Source organism: Rattus norvegicus, chromosome 15 (genome assembly GCF_021556685.1).
Source record: "Rattus norvegicus strain SHRSP/BbbUtx chromosome 15, alternate assembly SHRSP_T2T, whole genome shotgun sequence".
NCBI lineage: Eukaryota > Metazoa > Chordata > Mammalia > Rodentia > Muridae > Rattus > Rattus norvegicus.
The window spans coordinates 82,540,410-82,566,408 of NC_141548.1; the positions used below are offsets into that span (position 1 = coordinate 82,540,410).

General features: G+C 40.6%; 1 protein-coding gene across 14 annotated transcripts in view; it reads right to left on the bottom strand.

Annotated features, from left to right (window-relative positions):
* The window catches only part of Klf12 (KLF transcription factor 12), a 425,271-nt gene that overhangs the window by 262,128 nt on the left and 137,144 nt on the right, over positions 1 to 25,999 (bottom strand). For 9 of the 14 annotated variants that reach the window (XM_087585860.1, XM_087585854.1, XM_087585858.1 and 6 more), the window contains 1 exon segment: positions 25,217 to 25,280. In XM_087585860.1, coding sequence (XP_087441986.1) covers positions 25,217 to 25,249 — 33 coding nt within the window. In that variant the 5' untranslated portion in view covers positions 25,250 to 25,280. 14 annotated transcript variants of the gene reach the window in all.

Below are 25,999 nucleotides of genomic sequence, written 5' to 3' on the forward strand. Positions count from 1 at the left end.
GAGAACCTGAGTTTGAGTCTCAGCACCCATGTTAGAAAGTCCACATGAAGTCATAACCCCAGTTACAGGGGAATCTGAGAATCTCTGTCCTCCATGGGTACCTGCACATACATGTGCCCAGAAACACACACACACACACACACACACACACACACACACACACACACACACATAATTAAAAGAAATATATCCTATTTTTTTAATATATATAGTCTTTTAAAAGGAGCTTGAAATCTGGGCTGATGGCTCAATTGGGGTAAAGGCAATAAATCATCATGACACAGAATGACATACAGTTAATGCAGTAGTAGGGTGTGGTGGGGATGTGCACTTGTAATCCTAGTTCTGGGGAGCCAGCCAACCTAGTCTACCTGGTAAGCAACAAAGGAAAATAATATCTGAAAATCAAGGAGGCAGCATTTGAGGAGCGATGCCTGAGGCTGACATCTGACATACATACACACATACACACACACACACACACACACACACACACACACACACACACACACACGCACACACACACGCACGCACACACGGATGCATGCACGCACACACGCACATATGTACATGTGCACAATCAGCTGAATACAAGCATCCACCTACAAACATATGAGCATGTGCACATGCACAAACATACATAAAAAAGGAAGCTGAGACACTCCCCTCCACTGGCAATCTGCATCTCATTCCTTTAGAGTAGTGGCTCTCAACCTTACTAAAGCCATGACCCTTTCATACAGTTCCTCATGCTGTGGCGACCCCAGTCCATAAAATCATCGCACTGCTACTTTGTAACTGTAACGTTGCTTCTGTTATTAATTGTGATGTTAATTGTCTGATATGCAGGATATCTGCCACGCAATTGTCAAAGGCGCTGTGCGACCCACAGGTTCTTATGTTCATGAAATCGCCCTATTGCCATGACATGTGTCTCCTTCCACATATTTCATTTCTAGGTTCCTCTCATCACATGAGCCCTGGATGCCTACTTCCTATCTTCACCTCTCCTCTGAATTCTCATCCATGTAAATGTGTAAAGAAAAACAAAAGAAGAAAAATTTTTTTAAAAATCAAAAAGGGAAAAGAAAACCAATAAAATGAAAAGTATTCGAGAACATTCGCATAAACTCTTCATGTCTCAGATTTCTCTCGCTACACACACCACAATCTCTAAAATTTAGGGCAGTAATTCTCAATGGGTTCCACTGTGTAGTTTGGGAAGACATTGATAGGAAGCAGTTACAATACTGCTCCTGGACCAGGACTGCTAGTGTGTACAAGGGAAGGGGGGTCCACAAAATAACAATCCACGTTGGTGAAGGCCCAGATTGCAAAACCACCTCCTGAGAGACTAAAACACATTGTAGTCAACTACAGAGTAACCCAAATCTACAACGACTGAGTTGAGTTGAATATATGAAGCTACAGGAGAAAAAACATTATAAACAATAGACACAGTATTGCACAGAATTCCCTTCCACTTCTCCTAAAGCCAGGAGAACTGGCGGCAAACAGGCCTCAGAAGTAGATTCCCCTCCATTGTACCCAGTAACAGGTCAGCACTTATATTTCTACCTCCTCTACACCTCAGGACACGGCCGTGTGTATTTTGTCTTGGAAGGGTTCTCCCTTCCCATTTCAAAGCAGAATTCCTACTCATCATTCAAGCCATGATTCAAACGTGGTTCTGTAAAGATTTCTCTGCCTTCGCGATGCAAAAGAAGTCACTTCTGAGGATAGAAGAGAGAAATACAAAAAGAACTTTAGTGATAGAGAACACAACTCACGGTCTGGGCAATAAGATGAGTCCTTGGTCCCGTCTTAGACGGAGGACAGACAGGACAGCTGTGTTTTGGGGCTCGGGTTCTTGGTCTGTTTCTTAAATGGTTTTTAGGCTGACGTCTTCACTGGGAGAAATGTTTTATTAAAGAATAGCTATTGCCTCCTAGTCCCCACAAATAGAGTCTCTAAGTGGAGACATGTCACTGTCTTCTCGTTTCCTAGCTAACTCAGTTGAGCTAGGTGATCACCTGACCAAGGGACCAGACTCTCACAAAGGCAGGTTCCCTTTATGCCAAGTAAAAGAGATAGGAGGCATAATTTGCTATTTAATGAGATAATGTATCTTTCCTTCTCAGAATTCCTGTTCTTAGCATAATCCCTAAGAGATTCTTTTGGGCTTGACTGCTTTTGTGAGTCAGAACTTCTCATTTCTCTTCTCTTCTGTTTTCTGTCTTTTCCTTTCTGATGCTGCCCAGAATCGAAATGCTTTCTCTGATAGTGACTTAGTACAGTATTCCTTCATCTTTAAAAAGCCCCTCTATATATTCAGGCTGCTCTTCCACCCTGTGGCTGACCTCTACGCTAGCACAACTCAACTAGCCTGGCTTTCCCTCTTGCTTTTCTGGGTAGCTACTGAGATTTATTGCTGGCCTAGCCTGAATTTTTTTCATTTGAATGCTAATAGGTATAATAATAATAACAATAGAAAGAACAGGGAGAAGGAGAACAACAGCAAAGAGTAGGAGAAGGAAGGGGTGGCAGCCATTGTGTTTAGGTTCTTCCTGTGATCCAACAGTCTTTAGGGTAAAGACACCCATGTTATTTACATTCGTATCTTCCAACCTCAGCACAGTGACTGGCATCTATGGGACCTCATTATAACAATGTCATTTTCGCTGTCTTCCTCACTGTCATCTCTTCCTTTGAATGCATTCTATACAAAGGCATGAAAGATGCCTCGGTCATGCCCATGTGTTAGAGATGCACAAATATGTGCCTACCTTCTTCCGCTTTCTGTCCTTACCATTTAGGACCTTTATGCAGATCTCCTTTAATGGGAACTTTTCAAATCCTATGGTGTTAAGTGGGTGACACTGAATGTGTGTTGCTAATTGACCCCCTACTGCTAGCAGCATGGCCAGAGTTCTTCAGTCCTTCATTTGCTATAGATTTGGTGTCATTTTGTAGGACACTGGGAGAGACCATTTTCCACACACCAAGCTGATTTTGGGTGCTGAACAAAGAGAACAAAGAAGGCAGAGTGTGAGGAGGAGGATTTGAGTGACAGTCACAATGCTTCTCCTAGTCTGACTGATTCCTTACCAGTGAAGTAGACCCAGCATTTGCTTCACAGGTACTTTTGAAGTTAATCAAGTGAGCAAATGTGGCAGTATGCTTTCTACAACAAGAAGCATTCATTAATTTGGTTTCGATCTGTCTCTATGCACAAATGTCTGACTTCTGGGCTAGGAACCAAACTCAGGACAATCAGCAAGTGCTCTTCATCAATGACCCATCCTTCCAGCCCCGATCATAGTATATCTTTGTACAGTGACATATTTAGCAATGCTGACTATCTCCTAACCAGCCTAAGTTCAGAATTCCATGGGCCATTCATTGTTGCAAGAGATCTGCAGCCACTTCCTCAAGTCTTTCTCAAGTCATTAAGGACAGATGGAAGAAACTCATTGCTAACTATATAGATTAGGCCCAAGCAGGTTGGACCAACTTCTGCCAGCTCTAACATACATTAATAGCTGTACACCAGAAGATTCTAGTGCTATCAACTCCTAGTACACATGCCCACTTCTACCCCCACGAGCTACCAGACTGTCGGACAACTTGGCTGCTAGCCTATGAAAATGTGGAAACACTGGAGAAACATTAGCCAAGGGAACACACACTGGCAGCTGAGTCAAATGTTTAGGCTCTGAGATGTACCCAAATAAATCGTTTGTGTGTTCGAACAAATGTTTTCTTTGGAAAGCATTTCCCAGTGCAGATGCTGTCACAAGTACCCAGTTTTCATGGGTCAAAATCAAGGGCTGAAAAGAGTTAGGGGCTGAGAGGTACATTCTAAGCAGAATTGCATATGCTACAAAAAAAATTCAATATTGATGGAAGGAAGGTGGTCTTAAAAAATGGAGAAAGTGTTGATGGCTTTGGAAGCTAAATTTTTACAAACAGCTGATTTTTTTAAACCATAAATTTGTGAATCATATTATACCACAGGTAGATCTGAAAAACTGGAGAGAAGACAGAATGAAGGACTAAGAGATCATAAATCAAATCCTCCAGTAGTCAGAGGCTTTTAATATGTCATCAATCACAAACATATTCAAAAGGGCTTTTGAAGAGGGTGATAATTTGACAGAAGAGTCACAATGCTATTCAAATACATGAATCTCCTCATCAAAATAAACTCTGCAGCCAAGCCCTATAGAGAGCAGCTGATGCCCAACCAGCACTTGTGGGTCTCTAATGCTCTCCAGAAAAGCTACTGATCCCCCTCTCAGTGCTATGAGGTGTGATCATCCTCCCTGAATTAGTTACTCTTCCTTGACAGTATTTTTCAAGACAGGAAAAACTATTCATCTGTAAACCACAAGTCTAATTCCTCGGAGGCTCCGGTTAACAGTCATCTGGCGAATATTTCTCCTGAGGCTCTAAATGAGGAAACTTCGTCATAATAGCAGGCAGTTTCTGCACAACCAATATAGTTTATGTATGACTATGGTTAACGATGAAAATACACACTACATTCAGGAGGTAATACGAACTATGAATAAAGAGAGCTAACAGAATCTTAACTGAACATACCAAATGACTCAAAGAGGGGGAACAGGGAGGGATTGTTTTTGAATGATTTTGTTTCCTTGGGCTTTTTTCTGACTCACAGACTGCCTAGGAGTATAATAAGTCAATGGAATAAACCAACTGTAAATGTTTGCTAAATCAGACAAAAAGAACCAAATTAAAGGAAGAAAAAAGGAAACATATAAATGTTTCATTAAAGACTCCTGTGAGGTCTTTAAAAATATGGGGTCATGATTCATTTTTTAATAATTAATCCAATCAATGACATTATTGGTGGGGGGTGGGACCCACAGTCAGACTCAGGCAATCTGAATACACACTATAAACAAAAATTTCCTTCTACGTCCTCTCAGAAGGGTTGAGGATTACATCAATAGCGGGAAAAGTACACATCACCAGCCCACACCAAAGATGATGGTGCCCACACCAAGGCTGAAGTCCAGTTCCTTGTACAATTCTAAATTTCCATCTCTTGTTCTCGTCTCATGGGTTCCTGATAGAGCTCACAGTAATCATAGCTGCAGTGGATCAACTTCAGACATAAATGAAACAAATCACTGGTAAATCGATAGGAGGTGACACACTCCAGGCTGAATTCTTGCCCTAGCATGAACCCCCAGCCCACCCTCGCTGCCCTTCTGCCCTCTGAAGACTTAATGAATCACCGAGAGCACAGTACAGACTTGTATATTTACCCAAGTGAGAGGCAGATTTATCTCCGTCAGCGACTATCCCATCACCAGGAGAGAAGGCAGGGAGCATGGCAAGGCTGAGGCTCCACAAGGCACTGACCAAGGGGGTTCCTGCAGTTCTGTACCTCAGGGATAAATGTCATTTCAAATGCAGAGAAAGTCAGAAAGCCCGAGGGGAGATAATTCAAGGCAGAGGTCCTTTATGGTTACTTGTTTCTGGGTGGACTGTGCAATTACCTGTTCACAGAGGAGAATAGAAAGCTGCTTTTGCTTTCTGAATGACTTTACTCACAGGAACTGTGTAAAACAATACTGAAGGTGTGCCTATGGGCCACATGGTGATGTTAAAGACTTAATTCCTCTGTGAGAAAAATTTTGGTTCATGTAAAGAAATCTAAGCAAGGAGGTTCATAGTGGTAACAAGGCAAGCCAGAGGATGAAATGAAATAGGACCAAGCAAAAACGCGCAACGTTAGGATGCTCAGGTGAATGGTACAGGACAGTGTCCAGTCCTTAGAAGTAGTGTTTCTGTCTGAGAGCTCTATTCTATGGGAGCTACACTTGGCCAGTTTATAGGAGCCAAGGGAAAGAGGTCTAAACTGCAACCTGAAAAAAGAAAAGGAAGGTTAAGTAACCTGTATCAAAGCAAAGAGAGGAGCTGTCCACCCCAGGATAGGACATGAGGCTAAACCATGTCCACAGGACATCATGGATGGAAGAGAGCCACAGAGGAAAACAAAACAGTCACACCAATGCTGTGTCCAAGTACGAAGGTTCATTTAATGGAAGAATTAAAACATCAACCACAAAATACCATAAAGCCAAGGACAGGACTTAGCTGGTGAGAGTGCAGAAGAATCTAGCTCTGTTGGTGGGACAACTGGAAATCCATCCCTAGAAAATAAATGACACACCTTTGCTCTTTAACGCTGAAAGCAGAAAACCTTTCACTTTTTGGAAATGTCGCTCCCGTTGGAAAGGTCTGACCGAGAACCCTAGTAAGGGTCCATTTGGATTATTTCTTTTAATATATTCCTTGGTCTTCTAGATTTCACTTCAAAGGACCTTTCAAAAAAGTCACATACAGGTAGATAGGGAGAGGTGACTTCCAAAAGATACCCAATGACCTTCATTCACTAATAATATTGATAAATAAAAAATTAAATTTAAAGAACAGAAGGTTAGTGAACATGGACTCAAATATAGCATAAGTCAATTTAACATATTACCCAAATATGTCAATTTAGTAGTGATGAATAAAATTAAAAGAGTCAGAAAATGGGAAGATATGATTGAATCACAGAGAAATGGTTAAAACTCTAGGTTTTAAGTGTGTGTGTGTGTGTGTGTGTGTGTGTGTGTGTGTGAGAGAGAGAGAGAGAGAGAGAGAGAGAGAGAGAGAGAGGAAGAGAGAGAGAGAGACAGACAAAGAGGGGAATGAGTATGAAAAAGGAGTGGAGGAAAGGTCAGTAATGCTTAAAAACTGAATTGTTAAGGAGGAATAAGCGCATAATTCAGAACAAATGCAAAGGAGAAAGACGAAAACACTCTCTTTTGTGGAGAAACATTTAAGGACATAAACAAAGCCAGGAAAGTTGAGATGTGGAAGAGAAGAAATCCAAAAGCTGGATAGGAAACTATATTTGAAATGATAATAGCATGAACTTTTCTCTAACACAAAGAACGATGGAAATAACAGACTGTGCTCCAAGAAAAACGAATGAGGGGTGTGATTCCTAGGTAGTCGTACACCCTTCCTTTACTAAACGCCGAGGCAGATGAAAAATCCTGCAGGCGTTCACAGAAGCAGTTTCCTTCCACGAGGGGGGAGTCAGAATGGCTCCACACTTTTGTGAGTAACACCCAGGGTTTTAAATAAGAGGGAAAATGCAAGGAGAATCCCAAGCAGGACCCAAGAATCTTGAAGCAAGGCAAAATACCTCCATAAATAAATAAAAATTTAAACATGCAAGGTGTCAGGGGATACGGAAGCATAAGGCCTTCATAAGATGAGAGATTTAATACTGAAAACTGAACAAAGCATTGCTAACATGAAAACTGTCGCCAGCAGAATCTAAACTGAAACTACATTTCTGGAAAGTTCTTAAGGAAGATGTAATCGAGTTCCTTTATTATTAAGTCAGTGTGATCTGAGAACATGAAGTACTTGAAGATCCACAAAAAAACAAAAAAATATCTCAGAGAATTGAGATTTTTAGTGATTTCTCTGAAAGGTGAATTCAGAGTGAAATGTAGCAGGCCAAGAAAAACATTGAAAGAAATACTAATGGAGAAAATACAGGGGTGTGCAACCAAACTGTGTTAAATATAAATATCATTTGCTATAAAATAGTATCAAATCAGCGAATCATGACTTTTTCTCAGGGTCAATTTACATATTCTGTGCTAGTACTTAACTACTCTCTCTACAAATCATTTAAAAGCAACCTTAAAATTTAAGAACTGAACTGCCATTAACATTAATGTTTTATTACTATATGTTCCTGTTTCAACAAGAAAGATAATGCGTCCATTTCTGAGGCAAATATCTACATCTTAACATATAAAGCTCCAATCAACTGCATATTAAACATGTCATAGTACCTTTTTGTGCATAGAATGATGCTCAGTTGGGGTTAGGGTCTACAGTGTCTGAGGACCTGGGTTCCATTTTCTGACCATCAAAGCGAGTCATTTTAGAATTCTAGAAGCTTTGTTGAGTGAAAATTTTAAGAATTGCGTTATACGTTGCAAACCTGATTGCACAGATATCCGACTCTACCTCATAAACCTTTTTAAGATTTTTAATCTTTCTCCAGGTCATCTAACCTTTTCTCTGATTTACTTCTACTAATCGTTAAATCTCAGCTAGGTTTCCTTTTCATGAGAATGTCTTCATAATGTTTGAAGGTTAATAGCTCAAGTCTGTGTCATCCCAGAAGCAGGTGCACTGTGACCCAGTGACCCTTGAGGTGAAGTTCTGAGATATGGGCTATCAGGTGATTTCACTATTGCATAAACATGGAACAAACATACACACATCTAGATGGCACTGTTTCTTACACGCACAGAGACTATATTTCAGCTACAAATTCTACAGCCTATTGCTCCTAGTACCACAAGGAACGAAACATCACAAGAGTAATTGAAGCACAAGAGACAGTGATGCAATCATGAGTCTTGTGAGCACCAAAGGATGTATGAGAGAGAAGCCATACCTTATATCATTACTCCCTAAAGTCATGATAAGGTTCAAAGGTCACTAAGTACATGAACAAGCACTATGTCACTTACCGTCACTATCAAACACACGCCCTACGTAAGTCAGTGTGTATGAAGTGACTGGCACCACTGGGCTGATTTACACTGGTCTCACCAGATATACATGGCAATGCACTGAGAAGTGACATTGACACAGCCTCAAAATCCCTGCACTACACGGACGCTTTGCTCTACTGTAACCTTGTACGATCACATCTTGTAGTTGGGGTAGGATGGCGTGTAGCATCCACCTGAACTTCGCTCACCAAAGCTCTTCCCATGCTGTGGGAAGAAGTAGTTGTGCATTCATCAGTGACCACCCCTAAACTCAGTGCAAAGATACAGAAAAGGAAAATGCACATTTAGGCTTGGAAGCCAAGCAATGTTATTTTCTGATTTACTGGATGGGCTAGGATAGTAGTTGTCCCAAATATATATAAAACCTAAAAATGACAACTGAATTTAAAAGGATCATGGAGTTCTGGCTAATAAAATGGATCAGCAACTAAAGCATCTACCTCCAAGTATACTAACCTGTTTGATAATAGAAAGAGAAGCCAACTCTCGTTTGTTTATCTGTATATTGTATATCTGTATATCATGTATGTATATGATTATATAACATCATATCATATGAATCATATAATAATATATCTTATACATTATACATCATATATAATTGCATTTATAACTTTTATCTTGTTGTCTAAGAGGATTATTTTAATCCTCTCTAAAGTAAAAACAATTAAAGCTATTCTTCAGGCAATGACATAATTCTGGAATCCTATTACTGGGAGGCTGAGGCAGGAGGACTGGCCATTCAAAGACAGCCAGCTATAGAGGAAAATCAAGAAGGATCAGCCTTGACACTGTCTCATGAAAAAAATAAAATAAAACTTCAGAGACATTCTGAAAACTGAAGGCAATGGATACAAAATAAACCTCAGCACCCAGGACTTCAAATGTGACAAACGACCGTTCTACACTGAAGACAAGCACTGAAAAGTCATCCTATTAGCCAGTCCCCTTTATGCCACCATCGACACTATCACCACAGCTCACACTGCACAGACTTCCATGAGATACAAAAATAAAGACGGAATTACGTAAATAATGGTAAAAAGAAATATCATCAGACCTGGCAGGTAAGATGGCTCAGTAGTGGTTTCCTCTTTCATGTCTAATAACCTTTGTTTGATCCCCAGGACACACAAGGTGGAAGGAGAGAATGACTTCCTACCAATTCTTCTGATTTTCATACATATGCCATGATTGGCAGCCAAGAGCCAACTGCTTGCATGCACAAAGTAAATAAATTTAATAAAAAAAATAAAAATCATAGGATTCCATCAAGTTATTTGGTAGACAGCATCAGAGTTTATATGGAAAGGCAGAAGAGACCAGAAGAATTAACACAAAATTAAAAAGCAGTAAACTGTTGGATGGCTGAAATCCTTACTTCATGAGTTACTTGCCATAAAGCCACAGACTGTATTATTTGCTAAAAGACAAAGACACAGACGAAGGGCACATAACAGAGCTTCTAGGGACGGGCCCATATAATACAGGCAAATTAACTTTGAGAAAAGGACAGAGGAAACAAACTAAAACTGAGGCAGAAACAGCCTCGTGCTGGCTATCACTCACAGTGGGGGAGGGTGATGTGAGGGCTGGTTGGGAAGAAAATTCATCACAATTACACCCAAGCAAAGGGCCCACAGTATTTAAATACCTGGTAAGAGACCTTCTGGTACAATAGTGGTATGAATATTCTAGAAGTAGCCAACTGCTCCAGACTGAATTTAAGGCACAAACACAGGAGAGATTATGTACCTGACACTATAGAAATGATCAATAGCCCATGGTTATGGAAATTGAAGTCCCTGCGGAGAAATCTACTGCTGATGTTTTTCCAAATAGACATGTAATTAAACTGTTTTCTATATAGTTCTGTTTATGCAAACAGACCAGTATAGAGCCCAGCCTAGGTCAGAGAAGCCTCTTTTGCACAGTTGCTGATGGTAAAAGCAGGGACTCATAACTGGTCAAAGTGTTGATAATACATGGATGGGCCCAAACAGGAGAGGTGTGTGACCCCCTTCCCAAGCCTGGGGAACATAGTGACAGAGATGGCAGGAGAACTGTGAGAACAAAAGGGTAGGGAAGAGCAGGTAGGGCTCTGTCTTCTAGATATAGCAGGGCCACGGCAATCATGAACATACAGGAGCCGTGAGTACCTCCAAAGGGTGAAGAAGGGAGATGGGGTAGGGAAGAGATAGAAGAAAGGAATGGGAGGACGCAGGGAAGGATAAGGAGGAGGAAGAAGAAAGAACAGGAGGGGGACAAATCAGGGGCAAGCATAGGAAGCAGGTATGAGGGAGTGAGGGATGTATGAGCTCAGACAATGTTCTACACAGTACTGTAAATTGCTTTGAAAAATTAAAGTAAATTTTAAAAATTTAAAGACAATGCAATAAAACAAAGACGATCATTTCAACAAATAATGCTTCAAAACATGGGTAGCCACGTGGCAATGAAGAAAGAGGAAGGAAGGAAGGGAGGGAGGGAAAGAGGGAGATATGCAAGGGAAAGGAAAGAAAGAGAAGGGAAAAAGGAAAGGGCAGGGAGAGAAGAAATGGAAGGAAGGAGGAAGAGGGTGGAGGAGGGAGGAAGAGGGTGGAGAAGGGAGGCAGAGAGGCCAGAGAGGGAGGGGGAGGAAAAAAAGAAGAGAGTAAATGGAGGCAGAATGTACACCTTTCACAAAGGTGAACTCAATGTGGATCACAGACCCTGATACGAATGCAAAACCCCTCATGACTCCAAAAATAACAAATCAAAACAAAAACATACACACAGACAAAAAACCAACCTCGAGACTTCTTTTCTAATCCTGGAAGTAACAACCCTTCCATTTTCTTTGTTATTGTCCTTCTAACCCTACCTGCAACCTTCCACGGCTATCAAATCAGTACACAAAGCACTTACGCCTGCTTTTTCAACTACAAAGATTTATTTCTCTGACTGGCAAAAGAAGGATTTTCAAAATTATTGATCTTGGAAAACATGACTTAACTTGGCTAGGATGAAGCCTATAGTCATCAAACAACACAGGTAATTATTTTATTCTTAAGGCAAAAATCAAAAGTTAATTTACAATAAGAGAACCTATGCAAAAAGGGAAGTGAGAAAAATCCAGGGACTGGTCACCTTAGGAAACAAAGGTTCTATGTAAAAGGAATGTCACATTAGCCAGAAAAGAGAATTGTCAACAACCACATCCTGTACTTTAAAGAGATAAACTTCAGGGTTCCAACCAGTGCTTTCTACTGAGGCTTTTATACCATTCTACCTTAGTCCCATAGACAGGAAGCCATGCTGGAAGCCAGTTTCTCATCAAAAAACACGAGGGACTTTTGTCCTATAATTACCACCCATTGCCTTCATCAGAATGAGAAAAAAGCTGTTCTTGAATACTATGCAGTTCAAGCAAGAGAAGAGAAGAGATCAAGTCTCACTTGTAGATCCAAAGCAGAAATCCTGAAGTCTTTTCTTTCTTTATCTATGACTAGACTTTGCTGGACGACTGAATGATCCAATTGCAGGTCAGGTGAACCTGTCGTCATTAGCTATTTGAGCTGTCTTTAGCGTCCATGACAGCTGAGAGGCAAGATGGGGCTGTATTAATCACCAAGGGCAAGTTAGGATTTCAGAGGTATTAAAGTCTTTACCCTAGACCCAAGAGACCTACAAACATAAAGCTACCATTGAGTTCCTCTGAGAAAATAAAATGTGCTCACCACCTCCCTACCCATTGTCACTGAACTCCACCCCTCCCACACATTTTTGAGCCAATGACCTCCACCTTAACTTCTGTCAGCGGTTTTTCAATCCCAAAAGAACGTTCAGAAATAATGTACAAATAATGTTATAAAATAGAGATTAGATACGCGCCTTTTACTTGTAACTCTCATGCAACCTTGTGCAAGTTCCACAGTATTCCAGAGACTGATAAAGCCACTTACAGGTGGAAATAACAAATCTGGACAGCAGCCAGAGCCTTTGAACTCCTCCCTTTCAGAATGAATGCATTACAGCATAGAAAGGAAGTCATCAGCAAGAAAGCAGAAACACTCCAAACTCTACACGTAACAAGTTTCCTTCTTTCTATGTGCAGTGTGATAATGTCAATCTTCAGAAGTGTTCTGAACTTGAAAGAATTAAATTTATAGTAAGAATTACCATATAAAGTAACTTAGTTTAGGGATTCTAGTGTAGAAAATATGAATCATACATGAATTCAGTTTAAAATTAACATAATAATTATAGAAAATGAAACAGGGAAACCTAAGAAGTACGTACCCACAAACTACATGTCTCCACTCACCCACATACATTTACTAAGTTATTAAATGAAAAAATAAATAAATATAACCTGGTATTTTTAATTCCATCTAAATCACAGGTTAGATCAAATCTTTTGTGGGAAAACAGGTGGGATGCTGTGTTTTTAATGCTGTGTGCTTATCTTTCTTGTTGGGGGTAATATTGAGAAAGGGGTCTTTGGGGTCTCTATGTAGCCCAGACTTGTCTCAAACTCATTAGGAAGCCCAAGATGGCCCTTATCACTCGATGATACTACACTCATGTTCTAGAGCTAGGATTACAGGTATACCACTGTTCCCAATAGGCAAGCTGTGTTCAACAACACCCTTTCCTGCATATATGTTGAATACAGAGTAAGAATGCATCACCGCTGTATACCACTCCAGTCTTCTTCAAATGCCCCCCTGTACCTATGTACAAAGTTACTAGTCCTATCCCATGGCGCAACCCGAACTCCCAGGAAACCTCCCCAAGATATAGGAGTTGTTGTGTGAAGTAAGAAGGCCCTTTTAGCCCAACAGCTTCAGAAGTGTTCCTGAGGTGACCCTATGCCCTACCCATTGACTTGGCCTTCTAGCATTCGTGCCGCATGGTTCAAGGACTTGCAGTCAGAACGTCCCCAGCATATGCCATCATCCAGCTACTTCCTGATGACCTTGAGGTCACTGCAGGGGCTCTGATAGTCACTCATCCTCTCAGCAGCAAACTTCTAATACCGTTGCTGCTCACAATGTGGCTTGAAACTTCCCATGCTTATAAGTACGTAATGTTGCGATTACCATCATATTTCCGTTCTGTAGATACTCAGTCTGCCTCTCCTCGTTATGCATTATGTTGTTTTATCCTCTCAGGCGCAACTCCCTGCATCCCCACTGCATCTATAGAGTCTGCAGCAGTGGTTCTCAACCTGTGGGTTGCAAAGCCTCATGGGTCAAACAACCCTTTCACAGGATCACATATAAGATATCCTGCATATAGCTTCCCACTATGATTCGTAATAGCAAAATTCCAGTTAGGAGTAGCAACAAAAATAATTTTATGGTTGATGTCATCGCGGTACGAGTAATTGTACTAAAGTATCCCAGCATTAGGAAAACTGAGGTTCATGGTCTATAGCATCATAGGATAGAGGAGCAAGGCCCAAAGTCCAAGGGACAGAGTAATCTCCCCCACAAGGGATGGTAATATCTGATACAAGTACCAAATAACTGAAAAAGAAGAGACCTCTAGGATCTTTGCTCTTGGGATGAATCGGGAACATTGTTGAACTAGGACTAGGAAGACGGTAGTCCAAAGCCAAGTAGTCATGGTCATGAAAAGATGTTCATTCAAGTGGCAGCCAAGTACTTTTTGCTGCAAGCTGGAACAAGGGTCAGGGCTCCAAGTCTTCAAGTAGGAATCAGCGGATCAGTGATCATTCACAGTGGAGCAAAGACCAGTGGAAAACAGCCAGGATCAAATGGTGTCTAATATCTCCAATCTTCAGATTGGAGAAAAGAGTGTAGAGAGGGACCACTCAACCAATAGAGAGAAAAGGAATGAAGAGATGAAATAGACCATTCAAGCAGACATCAATGATTGTTGTAGAGCTAAGCTGTATCTGTACTCCCTTGGGTTCTTTTACTGGACAGTTCCATAGCTCCTGGGTTTAAAGAGCCTTTCTGCTGAAAGCAGGTAGAAGGGGAGCAGCAGCCCTGTGTGCTCCCTTTGGAAAGATCAACCCAAGACCTTGGGTGTGACTCACACATCTTGTCATTAAAATGTGACTCTGCAAGCTGAGACAGGGAAGGCTCCATGTACAGTGCCTAAAGCCCTATGGAGTCTTGGTCATCAGCTTCTCAGGTCCTTAGTCTAAGATGTGTTTAAGGATTCGAAGAGCACTTGCTTATCTCTTGGCTCCCAGTTAATACCACAGTTATAAGACGGCATCCTCCATTTCCATGATGGGTACTCATGTGGACACTGCTGACTCCAGTCTGCCCTCAATACATACAACCGACAGTCATTTACATTTTAAATAGCCACTATTATGATAGAAAGATAAACCTTAGCCAGGCAGCGGTGGCACATGCCTTTAACCCCAGCACTTGGTAGGCAGAGGTAGATAAAACTCTCCGTGAGTTTAAGGGCAGCCTGGTCTACAGGTGAGTTTCAGGATAATCAGGGTTGTTACACAGAGAAACGAAGTTTTGAAAAGAAAAGAAAAGAAAACAAACAAACAAAAAAAACCAACCAACAAACAGATAAATCTTACAGTAAGTCCCAAATTCTACTTATTGTGATGTTTGACTCTCTCTCATGGATCCCTGACTAACACTGATGTTGGTACCACAACTGACTCCATGTGAAATGATTGTGAAGATCTCCATAGTTTAAAGAGGAAAGGGCTGCCAGTATTTTCTAGAAATCTTCATGACAATACTCCGAGTTTCAGGTACTATTCCAAACGTCACTAACTACCCAAGACTGCATCTCCTTCCTTCTAAAAATTAAGGGTCAAGACTATATATGACCACTCAAATAACAGAATAGAGAACAAAATAGCCTGACTCCTAGAGGCAACATGACTTCTGTTCAATGTTTCCTGAACTCCAGCTACTTTTGGAGCACTCAGGGACCATGAAAGGGATGTAGCCTGTGGACGCAGATGAGGCCACTGAAGATAACCCATATCTACTGGCAATGAATCCATGGACCGTCACATAGGCTTGCAACCATCAACCTTTGAGGCTCCCACAGTATCTGCTTAGTGGACTGAGAGAAGTTGTCTCCACCCAGGCCTGCTGAAGTAGCAACCATAAGAACACAGCAAGCATTTTTCTTCAGATGCTGAGGCAGGGATGATGTACAGAACTAGAGGATGAAATGATGGTTTGTCATGAGGTATCTGGATGGTAAATGGGTGAAAGAGAAGACTCCAAGCAACCCCTGGAATTCCCATTCTTGAATCTGAGTGCACAATGGCCACAATGGCCAGTGGACAAATAAACTGGCTTGCAGCAAGAGCATTCGGAGTGTCCATCAGTGGTTCTCAAAGTATACAGCACGAGCTTTCAACAAGACTTGAGCACCAAACTCCCGACACTGCCCTTATAACTACTGCCTTTTTATTTATTTATCAGAATCTCTACACTGTTATCTTAACGAATTGATTTTCCAAAAGTAAGGGTTTGAATGTGACCCAAACTCCTTCTCTCAGACTGTCTGCTCTGAGGCGACAATTTTTAAAGCTCCAGAGAATCTCCTTCCTACTTTTATAATGCTTTCTTTTATATCACCCTTAGGGAAAAAAATCTTTGCAATCTGAAGTCTCTCACTAATCTGGATGAGGCCCCAGCCCTCAAATACCTGTTATCTCTCAGGGACAGCTGCTGAGGCAAGGGTTAATGGAACTTCACTCACGGGTCCTGAGTGATTTATAGGTTGTCTCAGGATAGATAACTGTTGTATCGCCAAGAAACTTATAGTAGCAGTCATTCACGAAACCAGAATTTGAATCTATCCAATATGCCACAGCATAAGGAGACAAACAGCACTGCCAGGCTAAAAGGTCTGAGGAATCCTACAAAAAGCTCATTGCTATGTAGACACAGAAACTAGAGTTATGGCTACCAAGACTGGAAGGCAATTGGGACATAAAAGGTTTTTTTTTTTGACTGCATATTCTTTCAGATTTCACAAAACCACAAAATGAGGTATATTTTTATAATGTGAAATGTGAAGAGTATCAGTAACTTCATTAAGATGAGTCAAAATTATTTAAATGAAATTTTCCTCCAGTTTAAGAGAATCCTCTCTCCGTTTTTCACTCCAAATCTGTTACAACTGACACAAACCACTCTAAGTTTGTGAACATTAGCACAAAGACTAAGTGGAATTTTCCCCAAAATTTCAAGCACACACAGATATGGTGACATGTGATCTAGATACAGTGGCCCATGCCTCTAAGTTCAGGCATGGGTAAGAAAAAGACATCAGGTCCATCCCCACTATAAGATCTTGTCTCCAAAATAAACATGATCTACACCTGCAGTCTCAATCACGGATGTCCTTTATGACCTGTTGTTGGAAGGACAAAGGTCTCTAAGAAATGAAGGTCCCAGATTTGAATGTTCTACTGTTTGGGGGTACATGCTAGTGGGGAATGACAATGTAGACAGAAACAGACCGCTAACATTTGGATTGTAAAAGAAGTTTGCCGTGCATCACTTCAGTGAGTTCAGTCATCCCAGTGACCATTTCGGTGGAGGAAAGATAGAGAAAGAGAGCCATAAGGATAGCACAAGTGAGACAGAGTCCAGGACAGCTAGCTGAGAAAATGAAGAACAAGGCTCAAGAAATGTGGGCTCTCTCAGAAGCTGTAAAAGACATGAATTCCACTGTGCACTTCCAGAAAGAAACTTTGCCAGTGTCATAATATAGCCCCGTGAGACCATTTGGAGCTCTTTTGAGACCAGCCTATGGTAATACCATGCTGTAGAAAACAACTCTTAGAGCAAATTGCTTTGGCATTCACTTCGTTGCTCACGCAGGTGAGGCAGCATGGTGAAGGTTAGTAATTAACTGGCTCTTAGGGAATGTGTATAAGGCTGACTTCTACTAGATTAGAAAGCAACCTGAAGGGGTTGGGGATTTGGCTCAATGGTAGAGCGCTTACCTAGGAAGCGCAAGGTCCTGGGTTCGGTCCCCAGCCCCGGAAAAAAAAGAAAAAAAAAAAAAAAAGAAAGAAAGAAAGCAACCTGAAACTCTGAATTAACATACAAGTTGAAGGATTGGACCCAAGGCTTGAGTTCACTGTTATCTGTGTTTTGTTAAGGAAATGCTCTTTAAGGGAATGATAACATTCTTTGCTGGCATCAGCATGTATGAAGAAACTATTTAGGTTACCATCACCCTAGGGCTCAGAAGACAGAGGGAGAAAGAGCCAAATTTGAAGCCTGCTTGGGCTGTATAGTGAGATTCTATCTAAAAACTAATGCAACAATAATAATGTGTACGTGTGAATCACATCAAACAAATTCGACACAAACGTCAGGCAGGACACCAATTACCTATAGGATCACTCAGATCCACGGTCTGTCTGAGTAACACGGTGGATCCCAATTTCAATACCCACCAAAGAAATGCTCATCAAAAGACATTAAGCTTTTATATATATATAAACACACACACACACACACACACACACACACACATATTTTTTTCATAATATTTTGCTCAACAACTATAACAGGCTTCTTAAACTAAAACTAATCAAAATGCTAGACGTAACCAAAGGTCCATATAAATTTTATAATTGCTCTTCAAATCCTCTGGCACTACATATACACTATATTGGTGAAGTACTCTACCCATGATGACATGAAGACTATGAACCTCCATAATCAAGTGCAAAGAAACAAACCTATGAATGGGAGAGGCAGAAAGAAGAAGTGAGGGAGAAATTTTCTTTGAAAGATGCAAACTGCTCTACCGAATGCCATCTCTAAAGAAGATGTGTGCCCTTAATTCGAAGAGACAAAACTGCAGCACAAATGACAGTGTCAAGGTACTACACAACACAAGCACTACTCTTAGCCCCAACTATAAAAGCCTCTCTTTGCAGGGAAAAGTGGTTATCGTAGACACATGCCGGCCTAAGAAGCAGCAGTTAGTGACTGCTTAGCTCTAAACAGGGGGCGGGGGGTGTGTTATATCACTCCTCTACAGCTCAGGGAACATTTTAGAATACAAGGTACAGAAAGAAGGTATTGGCAGAAACATGGGGAGAAGGGCTGCGAAATGTCATCTCCATGGCAAAATATAGCTGTGGCAGTCATGAATTCATAGGCCCTGTAATGGTTTGAATGAAAATGACCCCTATAAGCTCATAGGGAGTGGGACAATTAGGAAGTATGGCCCTGTTGGAGTTGAGGTGCTCTTGTCCATATATATACATATATTATGTATATGATTGCCAAGTAAAAAAAATCCAATGAAAAGGTTGTCTCTATGACTGAAAAAAAGTGGATAACATGTGTTCACTATTATTGCACCATCTCCAAGAACATGATTTCCTCCCAGAGAAACCCAAGTGGATGTGCTCCTTTTCAACAGAGCATACCATGTCTTCCTTGTCAGAACCTAACAAAAGCAGGGTACCTGACTCACCCCCTCCCAGCATGCTCCTTAGTAAATCAGAAGACAAAATGGAAATACTGACCTGAAGAGCTAATTTTTCTAAAGCCAAACTGAGTACAAAATAAAACAGCAGACACCCATAACTTAGAGCAATCATTCTATAATTTATTGTCTTTAGAGAACTTGAGATATGAGCACTGTATTTAAAATGACCATTTTCTCAAGTATTAGTAACTGTCAGGAAGTCTGCATGGTTTTCAATTCCAAATGTTGTTTCATTTTGTTTGATTATTTTTCAACAAAGGAATTTCCTGGGCTGGTCTTGAACTCCTGTTTTAATGTTCTTCTTGTTTTACACCCTCAACAGCTAGGATTCCCAATTTTTGTTCATTTAACTTTCAAGACAACTTGAATGGTAGGCACTATTATAATAATTGGCCTCACATCACAACAACTAATTGAGAGAAAGAGCCCAAATTAAAACTGGGTCAAGTGGCACATGCCTTTAATCTCGGGATTAAGGAGGCAGACTCAGGGGCATCTCTATGAGTTACAGGCCAGCATGGCGCACACAGTAAGTACCAAGACAGCCAAAACTACATGGTGAGACTCTCTCTATAAATATAGAAATGAATACAAGGAAGAAAGAAGGAAAGAAAGAAAGAAAGAAAGAAAGAAAGAAAGAAAGAAAGAAAGAAAGAGGAAAAATAAGTAAGTAAAGAAAGAAAGGAAGGAAGGAAGAAAGAAAGAACAAATGAACAATGACTGAAGGTTAAACTAGGGCAAAACCAGGATTGAAACAGCAGTTGGATTCAAAACCATATTTTTAACGCCTACATTTTAAGGTCAATACTCTCACTTAGAATACTGAGTGATTATGGTCATGGAAAGACAGTTACAACTTCCTCTAAAACCCATAAAAAATTTACAATACAAGTTCAAGAAGAAAAAAAAAACAACAGAAAAAAAAAGGAATTAGGGAGATAGCTCAGGAGCTGAGATTGATCCCCAGTATCCGTGTGAATAAGTGGCACATAGAGACATATACAGGCAATTCCAGCATTGGCAGGGATGGGGGGAGAGGGGAAATGGGGATTCCTAGGACTTGCTGTGCAGTCCCTATACCTGAAATTAAACAGCCTCAGGTTCAGTGAGAGACCCTGCCTCCAATTAATTAATTAATTAATTGGAAAGCAATTGGAAAATACATCTCCCATCAATATCTAGCTTTTACATGTACAAACATACACATGCATACATATTCTCCTACAACATATGTGCATGCTCATATACAAAAGAAAGAAAAAAATTCTACTTTTCCTAAAGTACAGAAAGGTACGAACTGATTGTCTAGCTATAACTGTCAAATTGTTGCCAATCGGAAACGCCCCTGAGAGCCAGCACACACCTCCTCAGGCCTTGAGAAAGACACAAACTCCTAAAAACACCAGTCAGAACTATGAAAGGGCTATACAGTGACTCTGCAATGAGAAGAAACATCGTCATGATGAGATAAACACAGAACAGGATCTTGGAAATCAGTGAAAGCGGTGTGAAAACCGTAAACACACAAATCAACATTTCAGAGGGTCCTGACAAGAGGGTCCTAACAATCCACCAAGAGGATGTCCTAGGAACTCCAGTGGAAGCCTTATCTCAAGAGCTTCACTGTACAGAGACTTTGGAAATGACATATTCACTTAGATGACACTTACTATAACAAACTGAACTCAATGATATGAATGGTTCAGTCTCAGCACCAGCCACCACTACCCTTTCTCTCTCTGTACATTGACCAATATTGGCTTTTGTACCAAAGTGTGATAATTATAAGATAAGCAACATCTATAAATCAGTAATATCAAAATCAAGAGAGTCAGAGAGGAAAGGTCAGGGATCGAACAAGTGTCGCAGGGGGAAATTGTCCACGCAGATGATGAGAAATGTAGACAAAGAACTCTTCCTTTAGTATAGACTTACATGCACACGAGACAAAGGATCTTCTTAAAAGCTTAAGGAATTAGTTGATGTGTAGACTCAGGAAGAAGTACATAGGTTCAAACAAAAGAGAAGAGAATTCAAAGATATGAACCCAATCTGACAAAGCCAGGAAACAGTACAGAATGGGAAAAGTCATTTAGGTAGTAAAAACCACCAAGGAAAGTACCTGAGTAAAAACAGAGAATAAAGTATGCTTACTGGGCAAGTACATAATTGGAATTTAGGGAAGAATGGGGCAAGGCCAGCGTAACATCATGGAGAGACGCTAGACAGTCTCATGCAGCAAAGGACAGGGGTTGGAGAAATGGTATCTATAAATAAAACTACCTCTTGAAAGACAAACTGACTACTTCTGAGAGGTCCCAAGAAAGGCCAAAGGTGTTACATGTAACACCATACATGTAAGAAGTAATGCATAAAGTTATTGAGTTCCTAAGTTAGGAACAGTTCTCAGAACATCCTGGCCAGGAAATAAACAAAAAAGAAAAAACAGTCATGGTGGTGAGGCAAGCTTCTTCTATATTTCAGCCTCCACAAATGCACTGTCCTGCAAGATACAAGACAATTGAGACAATTTCAGCCCTGAGAGTGTTTGGTACTAAGAAGTTACGAGTCTCTGACTGGTGATACAAAGGGTACCACCATTCAATAGTAATTCAGGGCTCTATTGGTTCATAGCTTCATCTTCAATGGCCTTTCTATTTTTATTTTTGTTTTCTTTCTTTCATAATATTTTATGGGATCATATATGTCCCACGCTACCCTCAAAGTTGCTTTATTGCTTTGAATTTCTGATTTTTTTTTTTAAAAAAATACATAGATCAACTGGTACAAATTCCACTTCACAGGAAAGATCCTGGAAATTCACAAAGGAGAAATCCAAGATCAAGTGAAAGAATGGTAGAGTCAAGATCTGCCTGTTTCTGATTCTACATAAAGAGAACAGGTAGCTACCCTGAAGGGAGTTAGCACAGCCCAGCCTCAGGGGACTCGTTCACCCGCACCCCCTGTGTGAGCATCTAGAACTACTAAATTCACGATGCAAGAATATCTGGATTCCACCATCCTCTGTCATGTTTGAAGATCAAGTCTGGGACACGATGAAAAGGATGTTAGCCGCACTCTACATTTCCGTCCTGGGAAGCAAACTCTTTGGTATGCACTGAGAGAAGAACGACTAGCTAAGGTTGTCTTGATATCCGCATGCTATGAGTCCATAGCACCCAGTGCCAATGCTGGGTAATTTAAACAGCTGTGGATCACGTGAAGCCATTTAAACGTCAACTCCAATAAGCTAGAATAACATAAATGCAAGTCTGTGATTTGAACATCTGCTCTAAGCCAGCTGCTGAGAAGCACCAAGTAAACATGGCATCCTGAGAAATCAAAGAGACTAGGAGTCGCATCCACAGAAGCCACCAGGCTCACTGTGGGAGCAACTACGGAACCACATTCATGAGTAAACACTATATCATGAGTACCAGTATTTGTGACCAGGACACAGTGGATGATTGGAAGCTTTTGAGATTTTATTTGATGTTTTCTAATGACTCATAGTAGAAGGAAGACCTCAAGTGCAATGATGTTGCATATAGAGAAGGATTTAATGGGGATGTATTTTTTCGTGAGGAGGCAGATGTAAAACGGTCCTGAAAACGTGATTCCTAGACCCAGAGGACTCTGTACGAATCCCAGGCGGACTATTTGCATTGTAGAACTGAAGCCAAGAGGCGCAGCAGGATACTCTATGGCTCCCAGCAAGGCTTTAGCACCATTGACAAGCTGGAAGTGTACAAAAGAACTAGAAGAGTCGTATTCAAACCCTGTTTCAATTATGCAGAGGGCAGAAATGCTTCAAGGGATATTTTATAAAATATTAGTCTTAACATTGGCCTCCTCGTCAATACATTTAAAATACAACAAAATAAGATAAAATTCCAAACTCCTCGATTATCTCTATGAATCAAATGTTGGTAAAGTGGTTGTGGCTTTCAAATGAGAGAAAAAGTGTCAATGTGCTCTCTATCCCCAGGATACAGTGACTCAATATATGGTTGAAAATCACTATTAAAAATACACCGAAAAATACAGCTGAGGATGACTTTGATCTCTGATCTTCATACCTCCCTATCCTGACTTCTGGGTCACAGTGGTGTGTCACGCCACCCAGTTTCTGGAGGACTAGGTCAGACTCAGAGCCTCATGCATAGGAACTGAGCACTCTACCAACAGAGCTTTATGCCCAAACTAAAAAAGGAAAAATGGAAAAATAAAAAATTGTAATAATAACTCACTGCTCCTTCCCTCCACAAAGACTTTGGGACTCATGACGAGTGAGTAACAAGGTGTGGCCGTTTGCACATTACAGCCACTCCTCCTCATTTCACCCTCAGGGCTAGCACTGACAGCGTGCTTGGCTCTGTCATCATCCACAGTTGACGACATAAATCAGAAACAGAACAATGACACTGCCAAAAATTACAAATCCCAAAGCTAACTCTGATCCATTCAAAACACACACACAAAAATGAAGAACAGGAGGAGGGGGAGGGGGAGAGGGGAGGAGAGGAGGAAGAAAAAGGGGAAGGGGAGGAAGGGGAGTAGGAATAGGAGTAGTCAAGGAGATAGCCATGTAGGTAACAACACAAAAATTTACTAGCTTAATCCCACTAGCTTACAGAATAATTTCTAACATGAGCATGGAAAAGTATTATTAATGATGTGCTTGACTCAACTCATCATCAGCTCATAAAAGGCAATTGTTAAGTTTTAAGGACTCTTGTAACCCAGCTGGTAATCTACTCAGGCCAACCATATTAGGAGGATTCACACTATGAAAATTGGGGGATAAAAAGAAAGAAGGAAAGAAAAAAGAAAACTGAGGCCACCCTTCTTCCCTTCCACAGAAAGCAGGTTGACTAGAATGTCAGAAGGCACATGGGCACTGGTATTCGCCAGCAAGCAAGTGGGCCCACAGCAGTGACGGTGAGGACATGAAGGAGAATATGGTCAATTCTCCCCATAAAGTTCCTCACTACCATCACTGACTCCTTAACCCCTCTCTGAAACCTTTGCAGACACAATAGTAAAAAGGAAGAAAAAAAATAACAGTGAGGAAAGAAGAAGGCCAACTTAAAGAGGAATATCTAACATAAAATTGTTCCCACAAACCTGGGAGACAGGGTTGCCAGAGGAAGACTCCCTGTGCATTAAATTCCACTTAAAGAATAAACACACTGGAAGGAGGAGAGCAATGAATTGTGGGTATTACATGGCCACATTAAGAGCTATGAGCCATAAAGCTTTGTGCTGGCTCGGCAGATTCTTTAAAACTGTAGGAAATGAAGATTATTTAATATACTCTAATTTTCCTCTTATTATCTAGAGTTTTTATAAGTAGTAGGAAGTACCAGAAAAGCTCATATAACAACCACAAACAAAATAATGCTAAGTGTTAGACTACCATTGAAACTCACAGATTTTGACCTTCTTCCAATTAGGTTGCATCTGTATGAGAAATAAAAGACATCTCTGTCTTCGTCCACACTCATGGACTAGATTTATAGTATGCGTATAGGAACTTCTGCATATTAAATAAAAATTGGCTCTTTTTTTCTTAGTGATCTGTCGTTATCAAATGTCTTTCATTTTTGATGTTCATCTAAAATTTGATACTTAAAATGCAAGCTTAACAGCTGGAGATCTAGATCAGTCACTGTGTAGTTGGCCTACATGCATGAAGCTTTGAGTTTAAACCCCAGCACCAAATGAACTCTATACAGTGGCACATTCCTGCAACTTCAGCACCAGGGAGATGGAGGATGTCAAGTTGAAGTTCATACTCAGTACACATCAAGTGTGACGCCAGCCTAGGACACATGAGGCATAGCACAAACAAAAGAGCAAAAAAAAAAAAAAAAAAGTCTGGAAAATGAAAGTACACTTATATAAAGAGCAAAGGACATACCCTCTTTTTAAATATCTGTAAATACCTATATGTTTAAAAGAAACAGAAAGAACAAGTATTCTTTACATAGAGAGACTGTTAGGCTGAATGAGTGCTGTTTCATTCAGGTAAAGAAATGCTCTAGTGACTGCCCAGTGTCCTACTCAGCAGAGTAGTGACACTTCCGGTACAGTCACAATGAGTAACCGACCTTTATGATTTTCCTCTTCGTATGGATATTCATTCATCCATTTGTTTCTAGAGTCACATTGATCCTGCAATGGAAACATACCAAAAGCTACTGTGAGAGGAAGTTCTATAAGACGATATTCCTTATTGGGAAAAGGAGGGGAAAATCCACCTGAAGAAGGAGGCAACAGGAGAAGCCACGTCAGCTGTGACACTCTGACAATCCCCTGGGCAAGAAATGATAAAACTCTCAATGAAGATGAAGGAGGGTATCACAAAGGGATCCAGCACAGGGAGGGTGTGGGCTGAGGAGAAAAGAGCCAAGGTTGGGTTAGGTGTGAATTCACTATACCTGAAGAATTCATGGATACTTAAGCTAGGTCCTCAAGTCCAATGTTCACAGTAACTTAAGACATTTTAAAGAAATGGTCTAAATTAATTATTGGGGGGGGGGATGATCACTTTCCTTTTCTAAGTGACACAAAAACAGAATAATTAATATGGCAGAATGGGGAATCTATCAATTAGCCAATAATAAAATCACTTTTAAACATTAAATTGAAGAATGTCTCTTCTTAAAAATCATAGAAACAAAAAAAATCATAGAAACAAAACTTTTACATTAATTTAGTTGACATAACATCATAAATCCCCAGGCCACCTAGACTTCTAGAAATACAGGAAGTGTCCCTGGCTTGGAGAATGCTGAGCACAACTGGCCCTCTAGCACACTTACTTAGACCTCTTTCTATTTCTCATCACGATCACATAACCTACATCAGAGTTTCCACTTCATGAGACAAAT